This window comes from Dromaius novaehollandiae, chromosome 23 (assembly GCF_036370855.1).
Source record: "Dromaius novaehollandiae isolate bDroNov1 chromosome 23, bDroNov1.hap1, whole genome shotgun sequence".
Classification (NCBI taxonomy): Eukaryota; Metazoa; Chordata; class Aves; order Casuariiformes; family Dromaiidae; genus Dromaius; species Dromaius novaehollandiae.
In genome coordinates, this window is record NC_088120.1 from 6,921,614 (window position 1) to 6,933,777 (window position 12,164).

General features: G+C 48.1%; 1 protein-coding gene across 7 annotated transcripts in view; it reads right to left on the reverse strand.

Moving 5' to 3' along the window:
• The window catches only part of PHACTR4 (phosphatase and actin regulator 4), a 70,228-nt gene that overhangs the window by 20,290 nt on the left and 37,774 nt on the right, over nucleotides 1–12,164 (reverse strand). The window contains exon 1 of one of the 7 annotated variants that reach the window (XM_064524981.1): nucleotides 10,164–10,221. The exons of 5 other annotated variants lie outside the window; for them this stretch is intronic. In XM_064524981.1, the coding sequence (XP_064381051.1) occupies nucleotides 10,164–10,206 (43 nt within the window). In that variant the 5' untranslated portion in view covers nucleotides 10,207–10,221. Of the gene's footprint in view, nucleotides 1–3,878; nucleotides 4,245–10,163; nucleotides 10,222–12,164 lie in introns of those variants that run through there. One more of the 7 variants, XM_026096663.2, reaches the window with a different exon arrangement.

Sequence of the window (12,164 nt, forward strand, 5' to 3'; positions counted from 1 at the left end):
CTCTGCGTTAACCCAAAAAGTTTAGACTGAAATAGCCGAGGGAACCGTCACAAAATTGGCACGGCCGGGAGATGCAAGGAGGCAGAAAGCTTCAGCGGTGCCAAGCAGCTAGGGACGCAGCCCTCCGTCAGCACGGACCGCATCCAAAAGAGGCTGCCCGGCCAGCTGCTCTTCCAAACCCTCCCGCTACAGACCGTTACCCACATTTATGCCAAGTCTTGCAGTTAAAATGCAGATGGAAAAAAAGCTTTTCTCCCACCGCACCTTGGGTTAGGTGCGAACTGTTGTGCAAGAACATGGGTGGTGATTAGCTCCCGCATGGTGTTTTTTTTTCCAGAGAGCAGGAACCATCCCAGCAGCAGCAGCCAGCTTCGGGAGAAGCTGGAGACCTGCGGTTGCTCTCTGAGCTCGTCACACAGTCAGCAAGCTTTTCCCAGTGCTTCTGTCGAGCTTGGAGCAGCCATTTCTGTGAAAGGTGGTAAGGCTTTCGCTTCCACCACCATGGAGAAAGTCAGCTCTTAGTGGGTGGAACAGCAGAACCAAGAGCCGAGTCAATGAAAAACACCGCGCTTGCCCTGCACGTGGGACACCGACAACAGCGAGCAACTATCTAGCTGAACTTTAGGAAATGCCAGCATATAAATACAATGGTCTAATGGTCATGCCACGGTCCAAGGGAGGAAAAAGCCAGCACATGAGCAAATGCAGTGGACCTCAGAGACCAAGCCCCTGCACAGCAGTGTGCAACCAGCTCACTACCACCTTAGTGAAAAGCACAGCAGAGATTTCAGGTATGAACACGAATAAACAAAGCCTTTATTCCATTAAAGATCTTCTTTAACAGTGCCTGCAATGGCTAGACCTCATATATATAGCATTAAAAACAATGAAAATTAAAGTCAAACTGGATCTAATGTAGGTCTCTGCATGGCTGTAAGAAATTACTTCTGGTGAATTTAAGCCATTTTAACTCAGGCCACACACTATCAAAAGCCGGTATGGCTATGGAGAAGGGTTTTCTGTTGTTGTTTTGAATTGGCATACCATTACATAAGCAGAAAATCACTTCAAGATTCAATTCAGAGATCCTAACAAAGCAAGACTTAAAGATGTAGGGGGAAAATATCAAGGAATTGTGTCCCAGATGCTGACAATTCATATTATATTCCTAAATACCTGGGAAGGAAATTATTAATTTCCAATGTTCCTGAAGAAAACACCACAACCCTTTAATAAGGATGTAGGGTGGGTCAGCCCCAGGACAAGACCGCAGACTGAAGGTGGTAGGAAGAAGACAGAGGACATGGTGTTCTCCCTGCCCATCCTGCAGATATTCGAAAGGTGGTGGAGGACAGAGGACATGGTGTTCTCCCTGCCCATCCTGCAGATATTCGAAAGGTGGTGGAGCAGAGCAAGGACAGACGGGTCTCACCACTGTCTGCGCTACAGCAAGGTCTTTGCCCCAGTCCATTTGGGAGGTGTGGGATCTTCATCAACAGATATCCTTGCAAAGGAAATGAAAAAGCAGCAGGATTTTGCTTTGTAACAGGACTTGTGCAGTGTGTAAATCACCAGCTTCTGGGTCAGATCCTTACCATCTGCAAGACTATGGCTCACCCAGAACCTGACCCATGTCTTATTTGTGGTATTTACTACAAGATTTCCAAAAATTACTGGAGTTTCAGTTTACAAAGAGCTCACGGGGCATTTCTGTCTCAGAGTCATGGCCTCAAGGCTCATATACTGACAGAACTGGAGCACTGAAACGACGCTGGAGTAAAAGACAATGTAAATGCTGAGCTGAGAGCTCAAAAGCGCTTGGAGAAATGAGGCACTGCAATGCCAAGGCAGCAACCCCCAACACTTCTGCCTATCACCCATATTTTCCCCAGGTTACACACGCACCTGAAGTTTTGCTGTCGCCCAGACCTGGAGACGCACCGGGAGCTTTTGCCGAGAACGCTTGTTATACGCCTGACTAATATTACTGTACCTTCAAAAGCATGTTTGGCTGTATAGTCTGAACCTAAGGCTATAGCGAGACTGACTGCCTTGCAAAACCGAGCCCGTGTGGGATCCGCGTTGGCTAACGCCGTGGGATTGCAACAAATACCGCCGTTGCCAAAACAGTGTTATGCCCAGGCCGGAGAATAATTCAGCTCCCTCGTCTCTGGTTTTGTTGTGCCAGGCTGAGTAGCTGAGAACCAAAAACAAAAAAAAACCTTTCAAGCAAGCAGCTACAACTCAAAAAGCAAACACAGAGTCTGTTGATGGAAATGCTGTTATGGTTAAACTATCAAAAAAGCACTTTAGGGTAAATGTTTCTAGCTTCCTATAATAGCTTAAAAAACTCCGCGTGCATTTCCTGAATGGTCCAGGGAAGACGTGAATCCTGACCTGAAAGCAGTAACAGACTCTGGTCACGAAGCCGGCTCTAACAGTCCCAGCCCTCGGCTTCCTTGGCTTTTGTACGTCGCTAATCACCATGATCTTCACGAGACTTGTTTACAACAGCATCCTGCCAAAGCTAACGCAAGAACCATCTCTGCAAACGCAGTTTATTCAATAGGAACCACGCATGCCGTACCACCAGAGAGGACAAGACACAGCAAATGACCAGGTGCAGCAACACCAGGTCTGCTGGCCTCCAGCTGGAGGCAAAGGACAACGTCATTACACCAAGTGATCCCCTCTCCCACTCCCTCGAAAATTACAAACATCTCTGGCACTTGATGAGCGAAACAGCCCAAGACTGAACAGATCTGCCTTCCAACACCTCATAAATCCAAGGAGAAGATGCTATTAATCTCCATCGACAGTACAGAGAAGACTGAAGTTTTACTTCTTCCTTCCACTCTCTTGACACCAAGAGCTGCTAAAAATAAGTGAACAATGCTAGCTAGAATGCAAACTGGGGGTGGAGAAGAAAATCACTAGTTTAAGCTAAGTCTAGCAAAATACTTGGTAGGTTCAAAGTTATAAAAGTGAGAAAGAATGAAAGAGTAACCTACACCTCGGGGAGCTCCCCATGCGCACGCGCCAAGTGTTTCTGTGAAAATCAGATAATTCCACTTTACAGATGAGAGATAGCAAGCAGCTCAACCCAGACATCTGACAGCAAGTCAGTGAGATGCAAGGAAACAGCATCCAGCCTAAAGTCTCCTCTTCTAGTTAGCACCCCAGTCCGACACCTGGGAACAGGACCGAAGACAGAGTCCTGGAGAACTGGAAATGACACTGAACCACAGTGCTCTGGAAGTAGTTCGACTTCCAGAACCTAAAACAAGGGTATTTGCTACAGCCAGCCAGTTACTCAGGGTATATCTCAGCACTCCCCCTCTCCATCAAATCACAGCATCTAAAATTCAAGCCCAGCAGCGTCTTGCAGAATATAGAAAAGTAGTAAAAAGGTGACTGCCCAGCCCTTCCTCCCCTCTCAAACTATCGCAGCTGCCCCAAGAAGCTGTGGGGCATCACATACAAGGAGGCAATTCTGGACAGTGTTAGCACAGGAGAACCGTCCAGGGCTGAATCCTAGTCCAGGCAGGTGAGTTTAGCGTGGTCTGAGCGCCTGGTAAAGCTGGCGTCCCTGGAAGGAGCACGCGAGATCAGAGGCTGACCCCAACGCCCGGCGCCTGTCCAGAGATCAGCAGAACATATTGCACAGCAATTGCATGTGACATGACTAAGAGAAAGGCAGGAAACGGTGCTATTTCTCTCGGTCGCTCTTCCCAGCCCAGCAGCCTCCCCGGGCGCCCGAGCCCGGCGCAGGTTATGCAAGCCGAGCATTCCTGCCTCCGGACTCCTCCGGTCCACCTGCAGCCCTGCCCCGCCGCGGCCCCGGCAGCTCCTCGCCGCTCTCGCCCTCCATTACTCACCAAAAGCAGCTGGACTGACCGGTCTCGAGAAGTGCGGCTGCCCCATTAGGCTCCTTTCTAAGCAGCTCTCCGGGGGGGAGGGAAGAAAAGAAGTCTACCCTGAGTACTTTGAGTCTCCTAAAATGATAAATCCATGCCTCAGACCGGGAAAGTATCCAGAGCCTCGGGAACCAGGCAGCTGCCAAACCTCCGGCAGCGGCACGGGTGTCGGACGGTCCGGCGCGGGTCCCGCTCTCCCCGTACCCCAGGGCCAGGCACTTGGTTCTCATAAATAAGCTCCGGTGCCAGCTCCCTCGGAGCAGGAATGCCTGTCATTCCAGCGCGCGCGGCGCCCGCCCGAGCTCAGGAAGGGGAGGAGACAGCCCGGCACGCTCCAGCCCCTTCGCCGCCGAATCCCGGTCATCGACACCCCTCGCGTCGAGCCGAGCGAGCACGCAGAAAGGGAGACCGGCGGCTTTCATCAAAAACAGCTTCGAGAAACCACACGCACACAAATGCACGGGGTAGTTTCACTTCCCAAACTGGACCAAGGCGTAATAACATACCTGAGCCCGCAAAACACAAACCAGGACGGTCGGGAACGATAAAGCACGGTATTCTTTAAGTACTGTAGCTGCTGCAGTATCCGGAGATGAAGAGGAATATCAAAAAGAGTGCCTAAGCTGACGTACACCTAGCCAGATACATAATAAAAATAGGATTTAATAAAAAAACTTTGCTAAAGTTACCAGGAAGAAGGTGCAGGGAAAGTATTCCTTCATTTCAATTTAACAATGGAAGAAAAACCTTTATTTTTTATTCATGTACCCCGAAGTCATGTCTTGATGTTCAAGGTTACAAATATCCCCTTCAATATGTGCACTGCAACGAGAAAGGTCTCCAGAGTTTAGATATAGCCACTTGTATTCTTTTGTTTCCCACCAAAATTTGTGTTACGATTTGTGACCTATGGATGCCTCCAAGCCTACGCTATACCACGGCGCGACGGGAAGCTCCTCAAACGTTCAGAAGTTAATCTTAACTCGGGGGAAATTGAAACAACTTTGGAGGACGCGCAGGAATTCCCTGCGGCCTCAGGAGAGCGACCGAGCAGCCGTCGGAGCCCACCCGACCTCCGGTTCTGCTCTCCCCATGCTGGGAAGGGCTGCGGGACAGCCGGGGCGCAAAGGCCCCCGGTTTGCTGGAGCCCCCGGGGTCCCCATCTGCCCGAGCGGCAGCTGCGATACTTTAGCATCCCCGAATGCGTCAGACAACCAGGCAGAGTTCAAGACTAACTCGCTGCTGCGACAGTCTCGATAGTATAAAGCTGCTATTCTGGGAAACGAGAAAATCCAAGACTGTTAATTAGACCGTTCCCAGCTGTACCTGCCCTGCGTTGCACATTAAGTCGTAACGCAACCCAAACGAACGCCCACTTCTCTAGCGACTGAGATCACCGTTCACCAGCACACGCGGCAGTGGGAGTTAGCTTTGTGGCCAATATACACGGGAAAAGGGAAGGGGGTGGTTTTGAAATCTAATAAAGCCCCACCTAAAATTGCAAATACATCTGGGAGACGTCGCCACTCTCAGTTCCTCCACTAACATACTAGACATGCCACCAGACAGCTTGCCAAATCCGCTTCTCCCCTCCGAAGTCCAGCTGTAAAAACACGGAAGGAAGCGTGTCTCCCGTTGCACCTTCTCTACCTGCAGAAGCAACATGCTTCTCCTCAACCCCGGCCGGCTGGACAGAGGACCACCAGGGCCACCGCCAGCTCCAGCATGACACCCCGAGCAGGCGGAGGAGCAATGGGTCAGCAGACACGTGGGGACAGTGGAGACAACTCCTCTCTCCTCCTCCCCAAGCACGTTCCTGGAAACGTGGCTCTTGGCACCCTCCCACCACCGCACACGTGCCCGCTCGCGGGAGCGGCACAGCCTGCGTCGCGGTCTGGTGAGCCACAGCAGTCAGTCTTCGAAGGACTTTCAATTTTCCTTGTGGGCAATTAAAGTCCTGATTCACAAGGATGCTCTACTTCATTTAAGACTCTGCTTTGGAACAAAGAAAAAGCCATTTTAAAGCCACTTAAATACACGGCCATCTGGCAGTGACCTACAAAGTTCGGAGATGGAAGCTGGAAGTCTTCTTTAAGTCAGTAAACCAGTTGTCCAGCTTGGAAGGAGGTCTGGAAGAAATATCCATGCATCTGGGAGACCGGAAGAGCACTGAACACTTGATCTAGACTTACCTAACTTCCACAGACATTAAAACTACTGCATTTTACACTGCCTCTGCTGGGAATTAAGAAAGCACAAAGCTATGCTGCAGAACAGATGACACATGGAAGACTGTTCAACCACTGCAGCACAATCATGTGTCCAACCCTTGTTCCTGTGTTAGTATAACATGAAACACATTAGCTTAAGTTTCAGTGAACGAGGTTTAAACCAATGCATTAAATTCACAGCAGCCGCAGTCCAAGAGCATGCACACTGCCTGGTGCTCAGGCTCCAGGGCTGCACAGTATCTCACTAGACCGTGAAAAGACAATCACACAATAAGGTAATTTCACATTTTTCTATATCATTGATGAGGCTTTATCACAAAGAGGAACAACAAGACTATCTGGCAGACAGACTCATTAAAATTTGTACCAGAAGTGTTAGTATTTGCTCAAATGCAGTACTATATTGCTCCAAAAGCTGCAAATTCATCTTTCAAATTGCAGCTGGGTTTGGACTTCACACGATCTTTAGCAATATAAACCACAAGTCTCTTCCCCTTGGGAACGAGGGTTGGGGAGAAAATAAAACACCCCACAACAACAGGGATGACTAAAAAACCCAGAATAACACCAACGTCATTCTTTTCAAGACAGACTCTTGGCCAGAAAAACCTGTCAGTCCATCTTTCACTTCAATCTCTGCAAAGAAAGGGTGCAGATTCTGCACCAGTGGACACAAAGCAGAGGATGTTCCTATCTCACATCCGGCCTGAGGCCGGAGCACAGCAGCAGCCATGCTAACCAGGCTCTTGGAGAAACCCTTCTCACCTGTAGCACTTTATTTCACAGCCGGAGGAAAAAGCCAGGACAAAGCAACCTGCCCAAGCTCCCTGCCAGAAGCACATGCAGAACTCAGACCAGCGATGCTCTGGATTTCACGCCTTGCCTCATAAGGGTGTTTTAGCTTTACCAAAAACAGTCAGGAGGCAAAACCTCACCCCCAACCAGTGGGGCATCCAGAATAAAGGAAAATTCACATTTCAATGAGGACAAGTAACAAATGCCCCAAATTCCCAGAATAATGCAGAAGGGCCATCTGAGGTAGCCTCCCAGCTGCCTAACTATCAGAAAAACACATTTATAGCAGTGCCCTTACTCCACAGGGACAGGTGAAGACCATTACAAGAAGGAAGAGCTTACAATGAAGAACAGCTTTCTACAGGAAAGCAAAAATATATGGTCTTAATAATCTCTTGCACATTTGCCTCTGAAAATTTAGCAATCAAGTCCCACTTACATAAAACTTTACAGGATTTCAGGAGACTCGGATGGTTAAAACAAGACAGTAGCAAGACAGGTTATGCACACCACCACCCAAGAAGTGGGGTACATAGCACACGTGGAAAGCTTTCCTCTGAAGTTTCATTTCCACTCCATCCAGACCAGCATCCCATTAAGGACCTGGCACTCCAATATTAACAGTCTGTTTACATACACTGTAAAAGAAACTCCTCTGGATTGTTTTGCTTTAAATCTAATGAAACCCCTAATGAGCACAAATATTAGCTCCTTTAATAAAGACACTGATGTTCACATTTCAGTTCACGCTAACGTGAAACACAGCATTCATCTGCAGTGACTCAGACATTCGTGTTCCATGATTCAGCCACAAGAACATTAAAAGGGACCATCCCGTCCATGCAAGACCAGGCTGTCTATTCATAACCAGTGATACTGGGCGTTTTCCTTCAGAGCCCGTCAGCACCACCACCAGCCTTAGTTACAGGAAGTTTAAGGCTTTCCTTGATGGAGATGCACCCACTTAAATGTTAATACAGGATCATAGTACCATTGTACCAGGAGGGCTGGAAGGGAGAAGAAAACATGACAAGTTTCATCACCGTTTGTTCAGCAACGATCCTCAGCAGCTTCAGCACAACGAGGAGGACACGTAGACATGAGCTTTGGATACCCCCAAAGGCCACCATTTCTGGGCTGCTCAAAAACGGAGCGTGTGGAGGAGTTATTAATAGCAGACCCAACGGAAAGCAAGTGGTTCAGAAGCTAGGTAGTCAGTCTGAAAGGTCACGAGCACACACGATGTGACGTTCTTCCTTTCTCCTTGCGTGGTATTAAAAGTCAGCCCAATACCCACGGTGGAAATGGAAAAGGGGTTATTTATAAGCCAGCTGGCATCACATTGTTTAGATTCTGTATACTGCAAAGAAAGTGCGACTTTGGATGAGACAAAAGTGAGGTAACTGTTCCCTAAACCACATGATTTCCTTAACATTTCCTGCAAAATTTCCAAATGGGAAACTCCTATTTCCTGCAGCATTCCAGTCCCTTTTACCCAGCAATTAGTCAGCACGGCCATAGCTGCTGCTCCATCCCAGAAAGCAAAGAAGAACTGATCTAAAAGAAGACCTTCTCCACGCTAGCGGGATCATCACCATCGCACGCTGCATGGTCCCCTTAGGGAACGCCAGCAACCCGCAGCCTGGGTGCCCACAACACAACCCAGATGTTGAACAGCACCAGGCACAGCTGGAGGAAGAGCGCTGCACCGAGCTCCGACTCAACGGGAGCCTCCGGCAGCCGGACACCACCACCGAACCGACCGACAGCACCCTTGGCCTCACGTTTAGGAAGGAAAAATGAAGCTGAGCACATGCTCCTGGAAAGTCTCCTGATAAAAATGGGTGTAACAAGGCCTGGGCTAAAGAAAATGCACTGTAGTGGGTCTTGGGGCCAAGAGGATCTTCAAGGACAAAATATCCCATTGCCTTGTTTTCTCATACGGGAAGAGTAGCTTTCAGTAAGAGCAGATTTCAACCAGTATCATCTTCAATGCTTCCTCACTATAATTACTTACAACATATGCTAAATATTTTCCTGTTTACAGGCCAGGGAACACTAAGGAATGCAATACTGACAAAATTAAAGATTCAGTCACCTCTTGGCTAACTCCATCGCTGCGGTGATTCATGGCTATGCCATCTCTAGGCAAGGGAACCTCCAAAGCTGATGAACAACTTTTTGAGCACCTTGAAGCGACTTTAAAAGAAACCCTGGTCAGAAGCCAAAGGAAGCATAGATATAGGATACATTCCAGAAAAGCATCAGGCACCAGGGATGCAACAACATATTCCCAACAGTCAAGCGCTCAGAGGCAGGATACCCATCTGTCACTTGGAGCTATATTATTAGGAAGCAAAAACATGGAGAGGAAAATTACATTAATTATTCCACTGTTTGGGGAGAATCAGACACTGCATTTAACTCTTCTTTTACCCATTTAAAACCACCATCTTCAACAGCAAGAATTAAGACATTCAGAGAAAAACTTATAAGCTAATATCACCTAAGGCCTCCCACTGCAAAACACCAGAGATGGAGAATGAAACCACCACAGAACTAGAGCACAGATCAAAAACATAGCACTTTTCAAAGCCGTAACAGGCCTGTGCTTTTAGGACCGGCACAACGCAAGCGCACAGCGCTCTTCCTAAGCAAGCAGCTGCAGCACAGACGTGCCAGACGGTCACATCCTCAGTCTGGGGGAGCTCCTTTACGGGACAAGCACAACTCACGGAGCATGCCGTATTCCCAAAGACTTCACAGCCTCACACAGACCTTGTTCAACACAACCGACTTCTTTGGAAAAGGGCTAAGTCCATCTATGCTACCTATAAAACTGATGGGAATAGCTCAAAGCATGACACAGGTGGTTGTAAATTAACATTAAGAGTGATCCCAGCAGCAAATACTAAGCCTCTAAATTAAATTTGTATTAAGCCTCAGAGACAGCACTACATGTTTGACTCCAGAAGCTGGTATGCAATGTACAGGCAAGGTTAAGAAGCTAATGTCCCTCCTCTGTTTTCATCAAGAGACCCATCCCAAATTTCTCTTCCTACCTCTAACCCTTCAAGAAGGCAAACTACAGCATCAGCTAAAAAACCCACCCACCCGCCTGCTCACAGGTAACCGGTAAGAAGGGCAGGGAGATCTTTCAGCAAAAGTCTCATTTCCTCTTTTCAAGGTTTCACGAAAAAATCCCAGCAAGCGCACTCACTTTTTGCATCAGAAGATAAAACTGCAGCGAGACACTTCAGCATTTCCTCTGCACCGACAAGCTGGATTACGCTTCGACACCCCGAGCTCCTCAATCCGAGCTTACGTTTCTCCCAAATCCCTGCGCGAAGCCAGCCGGTGCCAGGGAACCCTACCATCCTACGCGCGCTCGGCTCTGCCCAGGCAGACTTACAAAAGCGCCTTAGTTCGGCTATTGGGGAACACCCAACCTCCCCACCGCACCTGCTCTGTTTTAATTATTGACTAGGCTGGAAACTCCTTATTAAAATGCAAGGCAAGTTTGGCACACTAGCTCGGCTTCTGATCATCTCAAGCAGACACATTTGGAAGCAAAACCCAAATCCTCTGCCACAGCTTAGGAATCAAAAGGAACTGCAGAAAGACTTGGCTGAAGTCACTTACATTCAGCAAGAAAAATATTTTGCACTTATGCAACTCCAAATGCACCTAAGTTTTGAAATTTGCAACCACTACTTTAGATTCACACACAAACATCAGGTGTAAAAGCTTCCTGCTTTCAGCGTAGTATGTTTTCACAAGCCATTTCTTCCAGCATGAATCTCACAGATAATTACAGGTTTGACCTCCCTCTATTGCACAAATATGCCTTCTGAAACAATGCGAATAAATATTTGCCCAATGCTAAAAAAACAGCTCCAAGAAGAACCCTTCCAGTTTATCAACTTTGTGATGCATGTTGATACAAGCTTTATTCTCTATTTAAGGAACGAGATAACACATTTGGCAAGATGCACTTCCCAAGCATTTCACAAAACTACCGCGGACCACCCTGAGCAGTGGTGCATCCAGACCATGGGTCACACCCAGACAAGAGCCATCAACAAGACACAGCCAGCAAACCTCAGCCTCAAATCCCCAAATATTTACGGTTGCTCAACAAGCAAGCTGTCTCCGAGCAGCAGCAAGGCTTAAGATTGAGACAGAGGAAAAGATTGCTGCTAACATGATTAAAGCCATGCTTGGTTTTGCGCCTTGAATCATCTGGCTTACTTGGGAACAAGTTGTAGAGAGGCCCAAAGGAAGTGAAAGCAAAACGTGAGGTCTCTCTCTGACCCTCTTAGGCTCCTTCTGAAATCCCAATCCCTGCCCAAATGCATCTCTCTCCTACCAACAAACAGCTCTTGCAAAAGCAAGACAGGAGCAGATACCAGCATTAAGCACCATCACAGAACATGACCCAAAAAGCATACGTGATCACTGCGAACAGGTAGCTTAGGTCATTAGACAGACACAGATCTGGTCCCCAAAACCAAACCCTGTTTATGCATCATGTTTGACTCACGCAAGCGGTGGAGACAATGCCATGGCAATTGTTTACAGTGTCAAGGCCATTTCATATAATTAAAGGAAATGTCAAGAGATGAGATAACACCAACTGAGATCAGGAGAAACAGCTAGTCATACCCTTACAAGAAGCTGTTTTTCCCGGTTTGTTCCACCTACTGCAGATTCCCAGATCCTTCTCCTTGGATTCATTCACCTAAGCCCCTTGCCCGGCGAGCGGCCCAGTCACTGCATACGTAAAGCACCAGCCATGACCTCGCTTAGGCACAAGCAGCATCGCAAACAGCAGCAAAAGCCACTGCTGAGACGATCGAATCGTGCTCCTGCCTACGCACGCTTGGCGTGGTTGCACGTGGGGCTGCAGACGGTCTCAGCACTGTCGCAGGTACTGCTGCCTAAAGGAAATACGGTCAAACAGGACTATTTCTGCCAGTGATAGCTTTGACTGTAGCCTAGCATACAACCACCACAGCCCTCCAGGACTGGCTTTGAAATAGCCGGCTCAAATGCTAACAGCAGCCTGTTTGTAACAGCCACGAGCTCTGCAAGGGCTAACTGCTCAAATATTTACTTACCCGCTCAGACACATTTTGCAGCGTAAGAGCTATAGTGCACTACTATTTCAAGTACGTAAGCTAACAAGCTTACAGCCAAGCCAGGGAAGTTCGGCTGTAAC